This window comes from Squalius cephalus (genome assembly GCF_949319135.1).
Source record: "Squalius cephalus genome assembly, chromosome: 18".
Classification (NCBI taxonomy): Eukaryota; Metazoa; Chordata; class Actinopteri; order Cypriniformes; family Leuciscidae; genus Squalius; species Squalius cephalus.
The window spans coordinates 23790932-23814391 of NC_137139.1; the positions used below are offsets into that span (position 1 = coordinate 23790932).

At 37.3% G+C, this 23460-nt stretch overlaps 1 protein-coding gene across 2 annotated transcripts in view; it reads left to right on the top strand.

Moving 5' to 3' along the window:
- The window catches only part of pex14 (peroxisomal biogenesis factor 14), a 66992-nt gene that overhangs the window by 33035 nt on the left and 10497 nt on the right, over nt 1-23460 (top strand). For both annotated transcript variants that reach the window (XM_079849518.1, XM_079849519.1), the window contains 4 exons: nt 9119-9238; nt 13955-14040; nt 18022-18124; nt 22708-22805. In XM_079849518.1, the coding sequence (XP_079705644.1) occupies nt 9119-9238; nt 13955-14040; nt 18022-18124; nt 22708-22805 (407 nt within the window). The remainder of the gene's footprint in view (nt 1-9118; nt 9239-13954; nt 14041-18021; nt 18125-22707; nt 22806-23460) is intronic.

Here is a 23460-nt window from a genome sequence, read left to right on the forward strand (position 1 = left end):
ATATGCTAGTGTGTCACTGTTTCATGATAGGTCAACCTCCCCCCTCCATGCCAACTGAAGTCAATAGTGTTCAATGGGTCCCTGTAATCCACATGAATGTGACTTTTTCATTATGCTTCCTGAAAAGGATAAATAATAATTATATTCCCTCTCTCCAAACATTTATTTATCTGATTATTTTAGTTTTGATTTTTAAATTCAAGAAAATGAACAGTGTGGTCCTGAAGTCTGATTGATAACTCTGTTTTGCTCGGAAAGCTTTGCACTCTTCTAGTTACTTTTTAAAGTACTAATTCTTATTTTATTTAATTTTTAGTTAAAATTATATCATCATCAACAACAATATTTAGAGAAAAACACTTTATTTATTAACATGAATTTTAATATTTATTCATTTTTGACATTTTTCTTTAATGACAGCAGCGCTCGAGCTGATTCCAGAAATCTGTTCAAAACCTGACGATCATGTGCTCTCAGACCCCGCTATGTTTGTGTTATATATAATTCATACATACATGTATCTGTGTACAAGTCTGTATTTTGTATGTGTGTATAATGTATATTTAGATTGACTTTGACCCCTCCGAACAGCAAAACCAGGGAACACGGTGAACTCAGGACTATCATGGCAATGTGTCCCCAGGGTGTGTTTGAACATCAATAGATCTATAGCTGGAAGACTCGGCCTTGTGCTATTGCTATTCTAATTTGATGTTGTATTTTTTATGCGGACATTTGGAGATCTTTGAACGAGGACACTATTTCCAGGTCACTAGCCTTTTAATTACCGACCCTTGTAACCGAGAGGTTATTGATAGAACTCAGAGCACAAAATTGTTTACAACCACAGCGGACGAGTTATCACCAACGCTTCAAGTTTAATTTCATACGTTTTCTCTACTCGCTCATGCAATTTTGGGTGGGACGCAGCCGCTTGCACCCTGAGGACCACTTCGCTGTGATATTGCCACTTGTCACGTAGTTATGAAAATATGTTAAACATTGGAATAGACAACTATTCAATATCCTCTCAATGGACTTTCCCATTGCGACAGCTTAATTAAGCCAGCATGATTTAGGAATGATTTGTAAGTACTGTACGTACAGTTCATAATGCCTGTTGTTAAGGACGGATTTCGGATTAAAGTCACAATGACCTTCTTGTTTTAATTGTGGTTCGCAATCAGCAACCTTTTGTCTACATGCAAACGGTTTTGTTTTGTTTTGACTAGTCCCTCAAATGGAAGAAGAGCACAGAGCCGTCTGTGAATTTGCATGTGCTGGAAAATCGTCTTGTGTCAGCACCGAGCCATTTCTACTGAGCCTCACCTTCTACAATGTAATTATGTCACAATGTTGTATCACTCTGAAAGCAACTCGTGCAATTTGAAGGGTAGGAGGGAGACTAATCTAGAAGCAAAGTGCTGAGTAATCTTAAGCCAATTTCTCCTTATTAAATTTCTCCTGAAATTTACCATTTTCCCAGTGCCCTGCTGAGCTCACAGAAGCAATTTTAACGTGCTGCTCTGTGTGTTGTTCGTGCAGTGTTTTCAGCTCCATTCCTGGAGTTTTCTCGAAAGTTTAATTTGATTAACATCGTTCATATTAAAGCATGCCTTAAAAAAAAGCTAGCTGAAATGACGGATCAGTGGTTATGAAGGTGACCTTTAATTTTCACTGTTTATGGCTAACACCTATTAATTAAGGATAGGGTTAAGCCAAGGTCAATTTAATAATTGCTAAATGCAGGAACAAATTCTTCAATAGTAATGGCTGATGTACTCGTCTAGATTATCTTTGGCATTTAAGAGTTTTGTCTGTAATCCACACTATATCATTTTGTGCATCATATCTTCATTTAACCATTTGTGCTAAGTTTTATCTCGCATGGCATTTTATAGGTTTTTTTTCCACTGATCAGTGCTTTACAACGGTTTCCCCGATTGTTTCTTATACAGTATATGTACAGTACGCCCTTTGCCACATCACTAAGCCTCAAGTACCCCCCTCATCAACCCCAGACCAGAAATCTGTCCCTTTTTAACTCATATTACACTGTATATAATTTAGCATTATATTTAATATTATTAAAGTGGCATTATTACAATGAGTCACTTTTAAACTAAAAGCAATCAATACTGTGGATGAAAAATAGACTCACCCAGTTGCTTCCCCTCAAACTGAAACAGTATGAGAAATATAGGCTGGAAGCTTATATTTTATAACTGCATTTAGTTTGTTATTGGTTGGTTTTATAGTCTGAGACACTTGATGGGATGAAAATAGGAAAGAGCGGTGTATTGTTGTGAAGTGTGAGATGAGTATAGAGCTCTGTTGTAGAAATTGACTTCAATTCACACAAATTGCCTTAATGTACTCCTATTATTATATAGTATAGTTGTATTTCCTTAACAAACTAGCTACATAAGCTGTTAACTACATACCATTGCATAAATAGTTATTTTTTTCACAGGCCTGCTGTTATTTATTGTAAAAATTTCAATGTCATTCTATTTAAAAAAAAAAATATATATATATGTGTGTGTGTATATATATATGTATATATATATATTTATTTTTGATGCCTTGATATGACATTATGAGATTATGAGAAAGAGGAGAAAGGGAAACAGGATCAGGAAATGACATTTCAGAGTGCTTTTTTGCATTGTAAAGAAATTTCTGTTTTATAGGTTTAACAAAACATTAAAATCTTTTCAAGTACTACCTAGTTTGGAATCAGTATAAGGCAATATTATAAGGTGACATTGTTGATCTGTCCATCATGATGAAGTAGAAGAGGAGCATCATGGACGTTACAAAGATCAGAGATCAGATTTCGGGTCAGTCACTTCCCCCCCAAACAAGACCTTAATATCCATCCATCTTAATTTCTAATACAGTTTAATGGCATATTTATGTAAATATTTTCCAGTTTTGCTCTATAATAACGTTGAGAAATGTCAAAGTCCCCATAAAATAAAACAATACCATCTTCTGGTGGAGTGGGGAGTTAAATTGGATTCCTGCAGCAAGCAGCCATAGTGGCGGGCAGCTGATGAAGGGGAAAATAGGAAGCACTTTGATTACATGTTGCAGCGTCTTTACACAACAATCTCTCCTACACGTATTATTTACATGCCTTATGCTCTAATCCGTGCTGAAGGATACCTCCGTGATTTCCACCCCTTTCACTCTCTCTCAGTATTTCTGTCTCCCTCTCTTTTCAAGGGGAATGTGATTGGTCTCAGTAAGCATTCAGAGATATGCGCTAATGTTTTCTAAGCAGGTCATTTTACAGTGTAAATTGTGAATCTCCCAGAACATCATTACATCACTCTTTGATTGAGCTTTCCAAATGTGGGTGTATATGTACTTATTATCTAGGCTTGTGTTAATTGTATGAGCTGTCCTTAAAGAAAGGTGGTTTAAAGAAGCTGCATGTAATCACTACACTGTAATTACTGTGGTCTGTACAATTTTACCAATAATTCCCAAAATTATCGTACTGAGAAAGATCTGCAAACGAACATTTCTTTGCTTTTTTCTGGCAGTTACGGCTTCAGTCTATGTCTCAGTATCTTGATTTGACGTACACTAACAAGCATGTGGGTTTAGTGATGTCAACTTAGTGGGTAGCACTCTGTAATCACTTTTCAGATGCATTTGTTCTATATTTTGATTAAAGATTTTAAACACATATTTTTAATGAATATTTATAATAAGTTATTAATTCATTAAAAATATATCTTATTTTTTATTATTTTATTATTATTTTAAATGATTATTATAATATTATTGTAGTTTTTAACAAAACATTTTTAAATCACAGATAGACCAATGTTTTATAAATTACTAATTGTCTGTGTCTGCTGATTTCGCAGCACTATGGTAGAATACATTTTGTTGTTGCTTAGTAAACGGTTTCAGTATGAATTGAATGTTTTGTGAACTGTTGCGTTTAGACAAATCAAAACAAGTCTTAAACTCATGTGTCATCATTTTGAATCGGTCTAATGACTCATTCACTGTATCATAAGTCATTCGTTTCGGTCATTACGATCTCTGACTCAAAGAATTCAAATTTTTTGGAATACTTTTTTTATAAGTTAAACTTCTTGTAACATGAACGCTGCGTTTTAGAATGGCGTGTCATATGTTGCAAATTATGCGAGATGTGAACACGATCAAAATTTCGTAGAAAATTCAATGGCAAAGCAGCGCAGTGGAATACAAAAACACGTTCTGTGCACTTAACAACATTTAGTTAAGTGTAAACACATTCTCAACAGAGGATTGTTTCTAATAAATGATATTTTAATTATGAACGACATTAAATTGTGTTCTCACTCAGGGGAAATCACTAAAAATGAAGTGTGCCCGCTGATATGTCGTTATCTTAAAAACTACAGGCTGAATTTCTCAGATGACTGCTAGTTGGCAGCGGTACAGAATTTACTGTCCTTCATTTACTGTCTCCACGTTGTGTAATCAGGGATGTAATACTGTTTTTCCTCAGCTTTTTTCCAACAGAGAAAGTCATGGATTTTCTATATTGTCCTGTCACAAACTTCACCCAGTAAACCAGTATGTGGACTTCCGGGTGCGACACAAGCCGCTAAGGCTCGGCGCTCTGATCTCTGACCTCGCTAGTGTTCTTCCTGTAGTCATTTCATTATGCTCAAAGGGCCATGAGGGACACTGGTGCACTGCAGGTGTAATACCGCTCACAACATGAAGGTAAAGAAATGGTTCATCATCCCTGATATTAATAGGAAAGAGTTTGCAAGTAAGGTGATGCGACTCACCTCTTGGACAGGAATGGCAATGACCAAGGCCTGCATAAAAGACAAAGGGATTGATGTGGTTATAAATTACTCCACGGCGCCACCTAGGCCAGTCGCTTTTCACTTTGTCATCAGGAGAAGGCGATAAAGCAGGAAAATGACCAGAGTCCTCTCTTTTTTTTTTAATACATAAATGAATACGCTATGAGAGCGGTCATTATTTAAGGCATGCAATCATGTGGGACATGGACTTGACATGTGAAATCTCACAGAAACGCTCTCGGTGACCTCCATCTTTACGACCTTAAGTATTTTTCTTGTTGTTCAATCTGGTATTATTATTATAATAAGAAGTAATATTCACCAAGCGATTTCATCCAAGCCTGGTTGGTCTGCTGAAAAAAGAGCAGCCACCTTTGACAGCCTTTCAGTAAGCACTTTTATAATTGTCCCTGTGAGCTTGTTCATACCCTATGAAGTTCACAAGTGCCAAAATTGGAGAACTGCACTTTATGGCTGGATGAGTCGCCTCATCACTCTTTAAAAAAAGGCTGGGGAAAAAAAAAACATCCTGAAAATAAGAGGCCAGAAAATAGAGCCATAAATAATACAGAGAGCAATGGCTTTTCCTTTAAATAAATACCGATCAGGTTTATGTTGAAAGACAATAGAAAACGTAGCCCAGATATGCAGTTTACAGTATTTATAGCTGTAATATCGTGGTGCCACCACCGTAATTTCATGCCCCAATGAGAATGGCAAGGTCAAAGCAAATGCTTCGACTGAGCATCTGCTAATATGGTGACTCATAAACAGGCTCTGCGTGTATCAGGTGCACCAAATAATACAGTATAATGAAATACAGAATAGCTTTCCATTATTGTTCTTTTTTACGGTGTCGTCATTAGATGTAATTTATGCCTTAAAAAATTTCATCTACCGGCGGGTCGATCTGAAATGGAGGTCCAAGGGGTCATTCCACAGGTTTTGGAAACTAATAAATTTCTTGTTTCCTTTTTGTGTCCTTTTCCTTTTATATGTAAAACTCACTCTTGTTGTCCTTCTTTTAAATTGGACCTCAAAGGTCTTTCATTTGTCGTCCCATTTTCTTTGTAATAAAGGCATCAGAGGAGACAAAACAGCTGAGTGAGTCCGAAAACCCGAAAGAAAAGCAAACGCGTTAATGAATTTGCATGCATCTTATTCGGGTGCACGGAGGACCACTTTGTAGTTGCGCAGTGGGTGCTATTTAAGAATTCAAATGACATTACAAATATGTACATATTTGTTCATTATGTCCTTAGAAAACGACCTGTTCGTTCTGAGGTGAACTCACGAAAACGTGAACTTCCTGATAGTGCCTTTACGGTGAGGTGAGTGAGAGGAAATGAGAGGGGGGCCTCCAAGTCTCATTCAATAGTCTGCCACCAAGCAGTCTGGTGTGGTCAGATGAATAGGGAGTCCAGGGACACATTATTGCTTATTGGACAGTACAGGCTGACTGCACCAGCTCAGCACATGGCCATGGCTGCTTCCTGGCACTTTGAATGCCATGCAAGACAGGATGACCAATATTTGCCTTAAATTATTCAACATTTTTTCAGGGCCATTTCAACCTCCACAGAAACTGCCCTCCTTTTAACTTTGACCTCAACCTAGAGTTTTCCACAAGAGAGGTAAAACTGGCTACATGGTCATTTTTATTGAAAATGGTGGCGGTATAAATTTTGTTAATATCATTCTTGACAGTAAAGGAGAATATGGTTAAATGTAGAGAGAGATGTGTCATAAATTCTGGACGTTAACATTTTGCTGCTGTGTCCTCTTGCTATCTCAAGTGGAAACTGCCATTCAAAAACCTCCATAAACTGTTAAATAACTAGGTAATTTTTATCTGACTACATACTCTGATTGGATGAGCCACATCTGAAGTGGTTATAAAATACAGATAATTGCACGTTCACTGTTAATGCGGCTCAAGTTTCTACATTTGTTTTACAACTATAACAGTCTGTAGTTAGTTTAAACTACAACTAGATATATTATTTCTATTTTAATGTTATAAATGTCATTTATTCCTGTGATGATTATTATTTCTCCAGTCTTCAGTGTCACATGATCCTTCAGAAATCATTCTAATATGCTGATTTGATGCTCAATCATGTCTTATTATTATCTTTGTTGAAAACAGTTAATACAATGATATTTTTTTTAATCAGGATTCTTTGATGAACAGAAAGAACAACATTTATTTGAAATAGAAATATAATTGTATTTAATTCAATTGAATGCATCCTTGATGAAGAAAAGTATTCATTTCTTTCAAAAAAATGTAGCTGACCCAAAACATTTGAACGGTGGCATATATTGTTTAGAGGAGGAATGATTTGTTTTAATTATGAGGATGATGAAAGCCACTCAAGGCCACTTTTTGGCTTTAGCCACTTATTATTTTTGTTATGAACAGTAACAGTAGTAATACATCATGTTATGCCTACGGACAACAAGCCATTTTTTTTTTTACTTCAAATCCCCATATTCTTATAATTAAGCACTCTCACAGTCATAAATTGAAACTTTTACTGGAAAAGCATGAAACGCAGCGATAAAACCGCCTGATTAACTATGCATCCCTACCTCCGCTGCGCTCTTGTATTGTTTTGCAGTGTTAGTGTGGCTCTATGAAGTGTGACTGTGATTTCATACCCAGCAGACAGCAGACAGGGCTGAACAGGCTCAGACTCTGTTCTCTGCCAAGCTCTCAGTTTTCCCCGCTCTATTTAAGCACATGTGGCACTGGCATTTGCCACATTTATGATGTGTGTATTACAGCGCAAAAACAGCTTGCTGTCTGCTCTTTAAACAGCTCAATTTGGAGCAAAGCTCAGCCTTTTGGCTCTCTGGCAGGCAGCCGTGCCGTATGAAAGCATGTGGAATAGAGTAGCGCAATGCCCAAGGGGATATCTCCAGTAAACAGAGCAAGAGCGTGCGAGAGAGAGACTAAATACGCAATGACAGACGTGACACACTCCAGTCTACTGTGGACAAACAAAGGTCAGAGGGAGTGTGTGTGTATTGTAGGATTCAGTAGATTTATTAAATTGATATGTGTAACTTACAGTTTAATAGAAACTGGAGCCTTTTTAAACCATTGGCTCTAAATGGAGATGTTAAAGCATTTGGGTTTTATGTGCCAATTGTAGAGGAAGCCCATAATGTTTTCCCCGCTTTTATGTCTTCATTAAATGTCAACGCACAAGTACATTCGACTAACAGGCTTTTTCCGCCTCTGTCTTTCCTTTCCCAGTGTTTCTCCGGCATCATCGCTCTGTTTAGGCCCGCATCGTGACGCTTAATCAAGACAAGACACAGACCAATGACTGCATGCAGTGTTGGAAATAAACCAGCTTTTTTTCCCACAAAAGGAAATATTAATATTAGATTTTTTTTTTTTTTTTTTTTTTCCTCTCCTGTCATTTTCCATTAGAGACCTCTATGCAATTTAATCACCACTAAAATCATTAAAAAAGATCTGAAGATTAAATTATATTGGCATTTGCAAAATTATGTAATACATTTACATTACAATGAAGAAATTAAAATAATGCATTTTATCTGTCTGGGGTTCCGCTGAGCTCTACCTGGGGAAATATAGCGGAAGGAAATGGACAGGCTCTGTTCTTGAGATCTGACTGTAATGGAGTGGAGCTCAGAGCTTTGGACCTCCAGAGCCGCTCATTCGGGTCTACGTCTGCCGCTTATAGTGCTATTAACCTAGTTTAGCAAGAGTTTTTACGTTTAGATTTATTTGCAGGTTGCAAAGGACAGCCAATGACACGCTTCCATTTATATCACCACTTTTCCCTCTCCCATTACACTGTTTTTCACATAATTTCATGGAGTTTTCAGGCATTTTCAGCATGTCTTTAGACAGATTATCTTTTGACAAGGCACTGATTCTTGAATACTGGGAGAAGAGGGGTTACAAAAGTGCAGAAAAGTTGATCTACCAAAGCATTATTTTGGAGAAATCTGTTCAGAGGTTTTCCCCAACGTTTTTACCTACAAACCTTTGATTTTCTCAGTGTTTTCCTTTGCCTATCCCTCATCAATACCATCAGATACAAAATTAGTCTAATATGTATTACAAATATTTACTAGCTAGACTACTTAAAATGAGGAAAACTATCTAGAAATACCAAATGATTTATTTACAATGTCTGTGAATGTGACCAAAAATATATGCACAATTACTATATTTACTATAATGTTTTTGTAAATATCTTACAGTGGTGATTTGTTTAATGTCATACCACGTTCTTTCTGTGCAGGTCTGACCGATGAGGAGGTCGATCTAGCCATCCAGCGGTCCGGTGGTGTGGATGAGCCGCTGACTGTGGCTGTTCCCGGGCCTACGCACGTCGCTCACCCTGTTCCACTGGCCCCGTACAGTGAGTATAACCACAATCGCTTTTGCTAGGATAGGTGGTCTACCCTATAACCCCTCCACCTGTCCCCTCACAGTATGTTTCCATGGCCCATGCGCTCCTTAAATATGACACGTCTAGTCTAGTAGATTTTCTCTACCAAATGGTGCGTGACTATATTAAATGAGTCCCCCATCGAAAACATCTCCTCTGTGCTCCCATAATCCTATTTAAACCTTCGCCTGTACATCAATTCAAAACAGAATGTGTGGAATACTTTTGAATATCGTGCAGATATTTTTATTAGCGCCCAAACATAACTGTTATCTAAAGCAAATGGTTTTCAAAGGAAATGAGTGGCGGACGGCATCATTTTTGCGTAGGCACATAATTAATTCCGACACGGCCTTGCGATATGATGTCCGCACCGTTACGACAATCTGTGGTTGGTTGGCCTGCCGAGGGCCTTTCTGCAGCCTCTATCTTTATTACCTCTGCGGGTTATGAGCTCCAGGCCGGCCGCTGATTTACCAATCCTGAATGAAGTTCGCATAATGCTTAACCTGTATGACAATGATTCCAGATGTATTCCACCCTCATTTATTGCCACCCTGTCCTTGACTCCCCGCCATCTCATGTTTTGTAATGAAAGCGATGTTGATGGGATGGCCATGTAGTTAGGCTTCAGCCCCACTAGAGTGGGGGGTTTTATATCAAAACGGCTATGAGAGAATGGCATAATGAGGGGAGAGTGAGGAGATCTTCGCGGGGGTCAGGTTGGAAAGAGGGGGTCCCTCTCTTTGATGTCCTTGTTATGGGGACGATGCGTTGGGACCTGCATCCATCTCTGTCGGAGTAATGGATACTCTGATCTCTATTTTCAAGCGGCAGAAGGACAGTAGGGCCTTTTCTGAACCCAATAAATTTGAACGGAGATTGGAAAAAAGGGGAATGGAGGCCATGCTCACACCTTAAGTGACCAAATAAAAAGCAGGAGTGGAAAGTGGAGGTGGAGGTGGTACCGATGTGGAAGAAGGAGTCCCGTGTGGATCTCGAGTTGAAGTAGGAGATCGGTCAGATCGGTCAGGGTCTAAGCTCAAGGCCTTGCCCAAACTGTCATCATGTGTTTCCTGCACGCCATGCTCTCGCAAGGACACTTAGTTAATGTGGTGTTTACCATTGATACAAAAAGTGATGTTGACAGAAGTCCTTAAAATGGAAGCTCTAGTCAGTTGCAGGTTTGCTGATGTTCTGATGTGCTTGCAGACGTAGAATGTCACTGAGCTTCAGTCTTCAGGCAGATTTGATCCTCAAGGCACTGTTTCTTGAGTATTAGGAGAAGAGAGGTTACAAAAGTGCAGAAAAGTTTAAGCACCAGAAAATTATTTTGAAGCAATCTGTTAAACATGAGGTTTTCACCAACGTTTTACCTACATTTATTACATTTTCTCACAAATTAAGCATTTTCCTTTGCTTATCATTCAATATGAATTAACAGCGTCAGATACTAAAGTAATGTCAAATATTTATTACAAATATTTGCTAGCTAGATTACTAAAAGGGATAGTTCACCCAAAAAGGAAAATTCTGTCATTATTTACTCACCTTCATGTCATTCCAAACCGTAAGACTTTCATTCATCTTCAGAACACAAATGAAGATATTTTAATGAAATCTGAGAGATCTCTGTCCTTCCATTGAGAGTCTAGCAACTACCACTTTGACACTTCAAAAGTTCATAAAGAGATTGTAAAAGTAATCCATATGAATTGAACGGTTTATTAAACATTTTCTGAAGAGACATGATCTCTTTAAATGATGAACAGATTGAGCTTTTATTCACATATAAACATTCATCAATGCACACGTCAGTTACGGTAAACGGAAGCTCAAGCATGCTTGCTTGACACGCGAGATGCAATGAGGTTCATTCTTGTGTTACGCAGCCCGTTTGAGCTTCCGCGGGAGGTTTGTTCTCGTGCATCAAAGCAGGTATGGTTCAGCTTGTGTTTATGTTCGGCTGATCAATGATCTCTTCAGAAAATTTGGACTAAACTGCCTGATTCATATGGATCTGTTTTATGATCTCTTTATGAACTTTTTGAAGTGTCAAAGTGGTAGTTACATGAACTGTCAATGGAGGGAAAGAAATCTCTCAGATTTCATTAAAAAAAATATCTTCATTTGTGTTCCAAAGATGAATGAAAGGGGAACTTATGGGTTTGGAAAGACATGAGGGTGAGTAAATAATGACATCATTTTTGGGTTAACTAACCCTTTAAATGATAATATATATATATAAATATATATATATATATATATATATATATATATATATATATCCTTATATATATATATGATTTAAGGAGATATGTATTTCATATTATATACATATTTTAAAATATATATATAAATATGTATTTTATATGAAATAGGGCAATTCCGCGCAAAACTGTCACATCCATAACACCAACACAATGCAATGGTATTTAGTTGGCGTTATGGATGTGACATTTTTGCGTGGAATTGTCCAATACATACATATGTACTTAAATCATGGTTTTAGGAGTAGTAAGTGATCATTAAAACCATTTTAATTAAAAGGAAAAAAAAAAAAGCTGAAGAATCAGGGCCAGATTTTATTTATGATATCCCTAACAGACCTCTCATATAATTAATCAGATAAAAACGGCCTGTTTAGTTATGCTCTCTCTGTTTAGCAAAAAATGAAAAAGTAGTATTGCTTTGCTAGTCTATTAGCGAGCCTGTCTATTTGTATTCAGTAGAGCAGATTCAAACAAATTACAGTAACACACCTGTTCCGCAGACCTCGCTATGTTACAAAATGGAGCATTTTGTATCTGACATGTTGACCTGCCAGAGCCAGGCTTGCTTTAATTACTTCTCTGTTTGGTGTGCCGTTAAACATTTGCATGATAATTTCTCCCTCCTTTCTGTTGGCTGAGCCTTGCCAGATTGCCTCAGCGTGAATTGAAACTGCTGCTCTTGCTTTCACAAGCTGGTTAAAACATAACTTAAAGCTGAAGTTTCATTTGATGTCATTTTATGTCATTTTATGTTACAACACTCTCTCATATCCAACATTAATATGCCAGCTATATGTAAGTCATTGGTAAGTGGATTCTCTGAAAAGACGCTTTTAAAACTCTGCTTGTTTGTTTGAGGTTCCCGACCAGCGCGACACAACAGCATTGGCTCAACCAATGATGTGAGTTTGGGGCGGGGCTATGTTTTTGCCCGACTAATGACTCTTTTGAGTTTTTCTCTAATGCCTGATTGTTAATTTTCTGACACCTGGATGGTTTGACCATTGATTTTTCATATGGTTTATCATCAGAATGTTGACTTGTATAAATAACTTCACTCTTATAGCTGTTAGCAGGATATCTGTCTGATCTCACTTTAAAAGAAGAGCGTTTTCAGAGCATGTTCTTTGTTTTGAATCTGCACTGAACTGTTTTTTCAGAGTTTTTCGCCTTCTGTCAGGTCAACTGTCTCTCTCAGAGAATGAGGGTGAGGGGTGAGGAGGGACTCTTTGATGTGGGCTTTCATTTCCTGATAGTCCCTGATAATACTGCGCTTATGTGACATTCACACCTCATCTCACCGCTTGTGAGCACTTGTGTGAGGTCTCAGCAGAAACTGTGCGAGTGCGATCTTTTAAACGATTCTCATTTCCATTTCTTCAAGATCACAATTACCCTTAACAGAGTGATTTTTCCCCTCAAATATTGTATGCGGGAGTTTCCGTTAAGCTCAGTCATAGCTTATGAAATTGCTCATTTTCTGTTTTACAGTAATGTGGTACTTAATCTAGATGTTCAGATGTAGTTTACGACGTGTAATCAGAATTCCCCCCCCCCCCTTCCTTCTAGGAACAAGAGCTCCAATTCATATAGACCTGTAGAAACTATAAAACTTAGTCCAGTGTTGACACCTTTTGTACAGTAGTTTGACGCAAATGATAAAGCTGTAAGGGGTAGAAGTACAGTCAACAGTTTCTATTTTTTTGTTTTGTGGAGATTATTTGTTATAAAATATATTTAATTTAAATATTTAACATTTTAAATAAAATATTTAATATAAATATTTTAAATATATATATTTTTTGCTGTATTATTCATTCTGCACATGGATACACATTTTTTAACCATAATTTTGACCAAACACTAAGTTGCAGAACATGAGATTCTAAATATTTAGCTAAAATATCAGTAAAGTTTGCTTTCCCGCATGCTTTTTACTAAAACACAAGCAAGAATCATATTTACTCATTTTCAAATGAATATACCAATATAAGAATAAAGAGCAGTGTTTACCTACATGTATTTTTACTAAAGCTTTTTAGTATATGAAAAAATATGAGGGGTGTTCTGTGAATTACTATACTCTGTTCTATTACTATATTATTTATAATATTATTATTATTATTATTATAAAATGGATACTTTATACTGATTCACAGAAATGGTCTGAGTAACCAGTGCCATCTTAAGCAAAAAACAAACAAAAAATTTACACACATGATTTTCCAAATAAGATTTTCTCAGAAAGCCCTGTGTTGCAGGATGAAGCCATTGAATACACTGTATTTCTGTACATCACAGCTTTGCTTCTTTCATGTCAAATTAAATATGGCATCTACCAGAAGGTCCACCACAGCTTTTCCCAGCGTTTGGCTAATAGATGGGCTTGTTGTATTTGTGTGTGTCCCTGCAGGTCCCTCAGGTTACAGATGGAGAGACTACAGTGCCATGGCTGTCATCATGGCAGGAATGGCCTTTGGCTTCTATCATCTCTACCGGGTATGTGTAAGAGCCACCAATAGCAATGGTTTTTAAATGTATGTTTTTCTGAGAACTAAAGCTTTTCCCAGCATTTCTGCTTTTGTGTGAGTTTCTTTACATTGAGTAAATCATTGTAGTTACAGTCAATCTGTCCAACGTCATCAGAATGAGCTCATCTCAACCCCTAGATCTTTTCTTTGTTTTCCCTTTCGGAAAAACCCGAAGGCAGTGCTGCTTTCCACACGATTTTGTACGTGGGCGCGGATGGGTGCGTGGGCCCTCGGGCCCCGTCGAGTAAGAGATAGACCCCGTTTCTTGGTAAACCCACACTACCCACAGGGGCATTTGGACTCCATTACTGTGTTTAATAAGACAAACGAAAATAGAGCATGGGCTTTAAGAGAGCATTTCCAATGACATTGAATGGAACTCCCATGATGTCATGATTAGGAACTCATGTTTAGCTTCCTAAGCTTCCGTCTGCACTCAGCCACTTCAGTCAGTCAGTTCCTCTGCTGCTCTCAGCACACGCAGGTTTATGAAACCAGTCTCCATCTCCAGTAGCCCACCTGACTGCTGTTATTTTAACACAAAACGTCACATTTTCCTTTAACAAGAATGTTTTACAATCTGAAACTGTAGCTTGTTCAATACTCAAAATGATCTTTTGAGAAATCGACATCAACTCTCGTTTTTATCAACTTTCATTTTTACTCATTCCCATTTCTGGTGCTTGCTCAGGAAAGTCATTACTGTTACTATTGCCATTTCATTGTTACTATTATTATTTGAGCAAATCCCCAACCTTAGTTATAGAACCAAATAAACATGAATGAACATCAGAGAATGAACGACATGAAAGAAACGGTATCACTTATCAATATCCCTATCAAGTCTCATGTAATCGCTCAATCTGTGTTTCATCTGCGGAAAGACATCAATAAAACAGCTTGTTAAATTTTACCTCAGAAAAGGCATTCAGTAACCATATACTCGATAGTTGGCTAGAAAAATTAACTCTAGACAGGAGCATTTTTCATAAAATGATGTACTATATTCATATTTTCCTCTTATTAAAGTTATAATTTCAGCAAATAAAAAAACTGCATTAAATGCAACTGGGTTCCCTGTATAGTTTACAGCATTAGTTGAGAGATTTCTTTCCTTGAGAAAAATTAACATGTGATAATTAATGATAACATCTGATATCTTAATGAATCGATATTCAGTCAAATGGAGTCTATATCAGAATTTGATAGCGAATCGCAAGCTTATGTATAGAAATTGCCCAAGCCCTGCCCTAAAAAAAGCACAGTACCAGTCATTGTAACAAATGGACTTCTGAAAAGGACAGAAAACCTAAAGCTCTACCTGATCTGTTCATTTGGCTCAAAGTTCATTAAAACAACATTTTCCTTGTTTTATTTATTAGTTAGAATATGTCAATATTTCATGATAACCCAGTATTTTAACTAATTGCAAAAGCTGATTAATTGATCAAAGCCTATTGATTAATCTCTGAAATAATCTACGATTAGTTGATTTATAATCGTGAATAATCTTTTATCAAAATAATTGTTTGTTGCAGCCCTACTGAAGACTGGAGTAATTCTGAAAAGTCAGCTTTGGAATCACTGGAATAAATTACACTTTAAAATATATTAAAATCATTTTTTTTTTAATTGTAATAATATTTCACAACCGCTTTACTGTATTTTTGGGTGAACATAAGAGATTTATTTCTTTCAACAACAACAACAACAACAACAACAACAACAACAACAAAAAAAAATCTTACCAACTCCAAACTCCTGAATGGTAGTGTATTGCCCATAAACCATGAGAAATTTGAGCAAATTCACAAAAAGAATGGATTTAAGATATTTACCTGGCAGACAATAAAATGTGCATTAAACAAAACAAAAAACAGACATGATTAGAGATGACAATATAATAGAGACTTTTGTGTGGGCTCTTTTGACTTGGACCTAGAGATGTTCTAGGAAATAAGAAAAACGCTCTGAACACTTTAGCAACCGTGTAGTGATGCAATAGCAACCGTTCACATCATTGTGAAATTGACTTTTGTGCAGGCAAGCACCACTCATAATTTCTTTAGAAAATGCATTTCTGTTCTCTGTAAGTCTCTTTTTCACTCCTTTCTCATTTTCGTTCTGTGTCTCATGTTCTCTCTCTCACACACACACACACACAGAGTTTGTGATTCTCCAGTCCCCCGTGTGGGTCTCTGCTGTTGAGAGGATCTGTGCCCGTGGCTGGAGGTGCAGTTCCCTGGTGTGAGAGCTCTCACTGCTGTCATGTCAGAGGAACAGCTCACCGGTGCCACCATATGCCCTGTCCTCCACCTCCACTTTATTTATGCTATAGAGCACATTGTAAACAGCTCTCACAGCAGCTCTCTTATTAACTACCCTGGTGTTGACACTCATTCTGATTTTTTCAACTTAAAAGTGTTTATTACTTATGCCGGTGTCAACAACGGTTGCGCCGCTGTGAAAACCTGTTAAGGCCAACTGTTTTCCAGACGGAGAGTCTGCACACGCACATTACGCTTTACAGCACCCAGCTATTCACCAAATGCCATTTTAATCTCCCCGTCTATGTGCTGTTTATTTGTCGAGGGAAACAAATCGACGTGCGCTTTTGTAAATATAACAGCATTGGCGTGAGAGTCGGGCGGCAGCTAGTGGAAGCGCCAGCCGTCTGACCTTTGCTTCTTATTCTCAGTGTTTGGAGATGTTGTTCTACAAAGCTTAAACTCTGACAAGCAATTGTCCTCAGAAGGTGACATGTTCAAATGGAGAAGCCAGCCTGTGGGCTAAAAGACTTAATGATGTTGAACCCAGAGTCATGCCCCGATGCTTAATTCTTGGCCTCAGTGTCAGCCATTGAGGCAAATTACTCTGGATGAAGTGAGAAAACCACAAGACTTTTGAGAGGGATTAAAAAAACAAAAGGTCCTGTTTTTTTCAGCATGAATGCAGGCCTATTAATCATAATTCATATAATGATGTTTTATCTGCCGTTGCCAAACACAATACTGAACCTGATACTGTGAAATCAAGCACAAACACTAGTATTGATTTTTTTTTTCTCCTCATTTCTTTTATTTCGGTTTGTTTGATATATTGTGCTGATGTACTAGAATCTGTAGTAAAACATAGTAAAGCATAGTCTTCATGTACACGCTATTATTAAATCTGATTCATAATTACTTCATTCAGTAAAAAAAAAAAAAAGATTTACAATAGCCATTTGATTCCCTGCTTGTCGTTTTAGGCCTTCTTTTTAGGGGAATGTTTTTTATAAGGCTGCTGTTAATTTTCAACTTTTCTGTTATATACTTTACAGTGCATTCTAGTATTTCTAAAATGTGTAGTTGTATTTTATGTAAATTTGATTTGCTCAAGAGATTGTCACCTACTTGTGATCATTTAAAACCCCTCTTTGTTATTGTGGCAGAAAAAAATATTGACTATATTAAAGTTTGGGGTCACTATACATTTTTTTTTTATAAGGATGCATTCAACTGATCAAATAAAATGACAGTAAGACATGTATAATGTTACAAAACATTTCTATTTTAAATAAATATCAAAAAATGTATCATGGTTTTCACTAAAATATTAAGCAGCACAACTGGGACACTGAAAACTGGAGTAATGGCTGCTAAAAATTCAGCTTTGCCATCTCAGGAATAAATTACATTTTAAAATATATTAAAATACCAAATGTTTACTTTAATTTATGATATTTCACAATATTTTGATAGTAAAGCTTATAGAGCTCTTTAAAAAAATTGAGCATGAGCATAAGAAGCCTTCAGTGAGGGTTAAGTTTTGGTTTGACTATGCTAACGCTAATAGATTAGCCCTTTGTCTATTTGTTGAGTTAGCAACAGAGCATGTCTTGGTCCGCAGGCCTGTTTTCCCTGTTCCTGAGTGGAATTCTAATAGCGTGCCGTGTTTTTAATTGCAGAAATACATCCTTCCCCTCATTATGGGCAGCAAAGAGGACAAGAAGCATCTGCAGCGGATCGAGAGCAACATCGCGGATATGAGTGGCACGCTGACACAGACAGGTGAAGATTAATATCTTCATCACTTTTTCCTCCTTAACATTTTCCTTCATTTATCTGTCGCCAAAATCTGCTCACATTTTACAAATGACGGTCCTGTCATTTTGCTTTAATTTGAAATTGCTTGTTTACTGTCAGCTCAGCTTCAATTAATTACGTTTCGCTGAAAAGCTCTTAACCTCAGAATATTAATGAGGGGAAGAGGAATGACAGCGTTTCTTTTCTTTTTTTTTTTTTGCCTTCTTAACTGCGTGGCAAGAAAGTTCATTTTAATTTTCGGCGTGGTGGTGTGGCTCCCCGGTTGGGCCCAGAGTGCGCTGGTGATTAAGTGTGTGCTGACAGGTGCGTCTCCCGCCTTGGACAGGTGAGGAATCTCAGCTAGGCTGTCAGAGAGGGATGCCTCTCCTCCTCTCTCCTCCCCCTCTCTTTACCCACTACGCAGCCGGTGTAATTAAACATCCCGGCAACCATGAAAGCGGGACACTTCCCGAAGAAAGTTTGTCTCGTTAGTGCCGCAGTCGACTTACAGCTGGGTGGCTCCTTCTGTGTAAACGACGATTCACTCTTGCAACTTTTTTTTTTTCGAAAGAAAGGCAGGACAACTTATGCAGTTTTTGTATTACCGTTTTTGCAAGGCAGCGCTTATTCATTAAACATTCTGGTTAGGATTTTTACACTTCTGCTTTACATGAAACTTAAATGATCTTTTTGTATATAATTTCAGCCTTATGAGAGGGTTTTTTGTATTTCTATTAAAATCTGTTTGCGTTATGTAAGGTTTTAAAGTTAAAATTAAGATTAGAAGTGATTAAAGTGAGTGGATATAGAATATTCGCTATTCGAATCTAACAGACAGTGATGCAATTACAATATTTGCATGCTGTCTTTTTTCCCTTGCGTCTATTTGCATATTGGATGAATGGCCTTGTCTCCCATGCATATATTTAACCATTAAAAATAGGTATGCTCTGGGAAATTAAATTCTGGCTGATACTGAGAAACCCATAATTCTTGATAACTGATACATCCGATATTAAAATCATTTATTATTTTGTATGAATAGATTAAATTAATAATTTTTTTATATGCTACAAGTTCATTTTGGCTTCACAACATTATAATGTACAGCATGACAAATTTGGAGATTTGTAAAATTTACATTTAACAGTGTTTAAATTATTAGTGTTTTTGAAGATTTATTTCTTTTTTTAAACCTTTTTTAAAAAGAAAAAAGGAAAGCCTGGTGAATATTCTCTAATGCTCACCAGATTAGTACGAAGGCAATTTTGACATCTGAATATTCACAAGGCTTTCCTTTTTTCTTCTTTTTTTCTTTTTAAAAAAGGTTGAAGCTCTTTAATTCAAGGTTTCACACATCCTAAAAACAAACTTTATTTAGTTCTACAAATAAATGTTTCTTGCACCACTGTTCAGCGTCATTTTTACATATAATTACGTATTTTATTTTCAGTTGTAAGCTTTCGGTTTGAATTGCGTGCAATGAGTTAAAGGGCCTAGTACTAAACTGACTGATGCTAGGAAATATTCTTCTTCCCAGTCTAGCTGAATACCATGAAAACATTTGAATTTTTTTTAAATTGTAGATATGTTACAGTCTGTGAATGTGAAACAGTACATGCAAAGCAGGCACTCTTGACTTGTAATAAACAACAGGCTTGTTATTGTTTATAAAAGACTTATTTATCCATATTAATATTTGCATTATAAAACCATGTAAATAATCTAGCTATATACATGGAATTCTGATCTCAATGTAGCTTATAGTTTTGTTTTCATTATCCAGGAGATCAATATAAGCAAATTTGGGGCATATAGGATAAAGGGCGAGTGATTTTGGTTGGTTGCTTCTCTGCATTATGTTTTCCGTTGCCTAGCTTTTTAGTTTGGGGAGGGTTACCAAAAGGCCAGTCGATTGTGAGCCATTGCGTGCAAGCTTGATGTGGGTTTCTTTATCTGATTATCAAATGAGCCTCTTCATTGCCATTTTGGTTCATATATGCAAAAAAAGCCTCCTTTGTGTTACGCTGCCTGTCTAACCCACGTTTTGTTTGGTTTTAAACAGGATTCCTGTTTTGTTTAGCGTCACATTCAGATGATAAGAGTATTTATATTGTTCCGGGCTGAAGCTGCTTTTCATATTTCCTTTGTGAAACACTTGTTCCTGACCATCTTTTTTTTCTCTCTCCCTCCTTCCCTCCGCAACTCTCTGGTTTTCTCCTGGAAGAGCCGTACCTACCCCCAGTCACTCAGTCAGTCACGCCGCTGATCTAATTTGCTGTGGCTGCAGTAGCCAAGTTGCTATTGTAGTTAATGACTGTTTCAGTTAACAGTTTGGGAGAGGGTTGCAATTACGGAGTGAGTTTCCCTCACTTCTCACAACGTGAGTAATAGCAAGTGACTGCCGCTCTTGCCAATTGCCCGCACTCCTTTGTTAAAGTTTGTGTATTTCTCTAGTGCCAAGTGTGCCGGAGTGATGTATTCCTTTGAATGTGGCTCCATTACTCTTGCAGCCTTTGATTGTAAGCCTTGACTCCCATTATGATTTCCCAACAACTTTCCACACGCAATTAATGAACAGGTCTTGGAAGCACTTTGTCGCACACACTCACCCTCTTGCTGGCTGTAATGGAATTGTACTAGCTGCTTGGTCTCTTTGTCTGCGGATAGCATATTGGTGACCAGCTGGCCAATAAAGCCTTAGACAGGCCCGGACATATGCAGTGTACATTATATTGAGGTATTTACTGAATAATTTACGCTGTACACACTGTCTGCCTCCTTGTAGCAGCTGCGAAGCCACTTGCAGGATCTCAAATTCGCCCAATTGTTTTCTCCAAAGAGAACGTTTGTGGAAACCCGAGCCACACTAAATGGAGGCATTATTCCTTGTGTTTTGAGTATGAAGCGAGTGTTTGGTGGGTTTAGAGGTCTAGTGCAGTTGCTGCTCATTCTCAGTGTAATATTGCAGGATTTTCTGGGGTTGACGTAGGCTGTAGTGGCAGTCCTGCTTGGAACAGATTTTTACTTTAGACCTTCTAGCTATTTTATTCAAAGGATAGTACAAAGATAACTGAATGTTATGGGTAGAAAAGGATTAAAAGAAGGTTGTGAGATGTTGCAAGCTGTATTCAAACCTGAATGACCCATTTGAGCATCATGGCTTAATGTACAGTAACTTCTAACCACGTGCTAGGAATATTTGAAATCGTAAGGGTGACTTTCAGTAAATGTGATATTTAACGAGTCCATGATCACATATAAACCCAGATCTATAATTATAAGTAAATCTTTTTTTTAAGGGCTAGATCACCCAAGAATAAAAATTCAGCCATCATGTATTAGTTCTAAATCCCATATGGTTTACTGATGTATTAATTCATCTGTACTGTAGCCATATGATTGGTTTGTCTGGGGACTGAAATTTAAGTTATTGATAATTACATTTCTGAAAATCTTCCCCTCTGTCATTGCTTTCAAATTATTCACACACATTCAAAATTTGTGCCATCTGGACCAAGCAACCAGGTTTGTATGTGGATTCTGCAAAATATCTCATTTTGTGATCCACAGAAAACTCGTTTGGAACAACATTAGGTTGAGTAAATCTTTTTTTTTATGTTTTTTGAAGACAGGTTAACAAATTGGATTTCAGATCTCTTGTTAATACTAATATAGTCATCTGAGTTAGTACAATCATTATTATTCAAAACTGTTCAGCGTCTCTTATTGTGTAAGTAGTCACCTAATGAGACAGACAAAGGCTGTGAGAGAAAGAAACATGTAACAGCTCTTAAGCAGAAAGTGGAAAGGCTGTTTCTATGAAAGGAGAGCCCTGGAACTGTGCGCCGGAGAGCCAACAGTCGGCAGCTAATAATATCTGCTGATGTTAATCCAATTAGAGTTGATTTAACACTTTACAGAGCATGATTTATAGAGGCGTTTATTGGTTTTCTGTAACATAATCAGTTTGGAAACTTAATGCATTGTTTGGGAATGCATGTGTGACTGGAAACAGGGGGAGAGCAACTTGTGCTCTGGGTTATTTGAAATGATACCCCCATTAATAACACCAACTCTGGCCCTGCTAGGGCTGTTTTTCTTGGGCTTTCTCTAATCCTCAGGACCAGCACAATCTGACAATAATTCAATCTTCAGAGAGGGAGGAAAATGAGCTGTATTTAGTAAGATTAGTGAGGACAGTAGTGTCTAGCCCTGCTGCCTCCCAAGTGAGCGGCTTTTTTTCTCCATCTTGTTGATTGTTTGGAGAGTTTGATAGAGCCAGCGTTTCAAACCCATGCTAATGGAGGTTAAGAGACCCTGATTTGATATAAGAGCAGACGTAGGTGATTAATCTTGTACAAATAGAGGTGTCTAATATTACTGATTGAGCTGAAGGCTAAATCAAAGAGAAAACCACTGTGTGTTTATCGTCATTAATGCTTTCAAACAAACGGATATGTCGGTTTGCACTGGTTCTCGACTAAAGCTGTCGTTTTCTTGCTTGTGAAGTTCTGGTAAATGTTTTGGGTGTAGACTTACCTTCATTTGTGTGTTTTTGGATGCAGTCACCCAGTTGCAGACGACCCTGGCTTCAGTGCAGGAGCTGCTGGTCCAGCAACAGAAGAAAATACAGGAGCTGACACAAGAGTTGGCCAACTCCCAGGTAATCACACACACACACACTTGCTACAGTGATAGACAGAGAACCTTTACATTTAAAAATGATAAAAAGTATGTCATCAATAACCCTTTACATGTCGTTTCAAACCCATGTAACTTTATTTCCTCCATGGACCACAAAAGAAAGATATATTGCAGAGTCCAGTATACCAGTATACATTTTTTTATGTTAGAGAGCTCCAAAACTGTCTGAAACCACCATAAAAGTAGTCCATATGACTACCTAGCTCTTATGAAGTTATATGTGAATAACAGCGGAATTTAAGTTGTTATTCAGTGATAATCTTCCCCTTCACCACAGCTCTTAAAGCTCTTTAAAAAAAGCTGTAGCAAGACGCATTGCATCAGGTTTGACTTGAACTTGTGAAAAGAACAAGATATTGATGTCAAACCCAGTGTGCTCATTTTTGAATTAAACGTGCAATAGTGCCAATGGGTCAGCCAAAAAACAAATCATACAATCAGAACATTCCTCGAGTTTTTGACATTCTTGTTATTACAGACCAAACCATGTCTGAGAGAATGAGATATACGTATCCTCCATGGTGCATGGGTCAATGGTAGCCAACAACATTCTCCTGTCTGTGTTTTTTGTTGCATAGTCATTATCAGAGTCAAAATTCCACGTGCATTATATA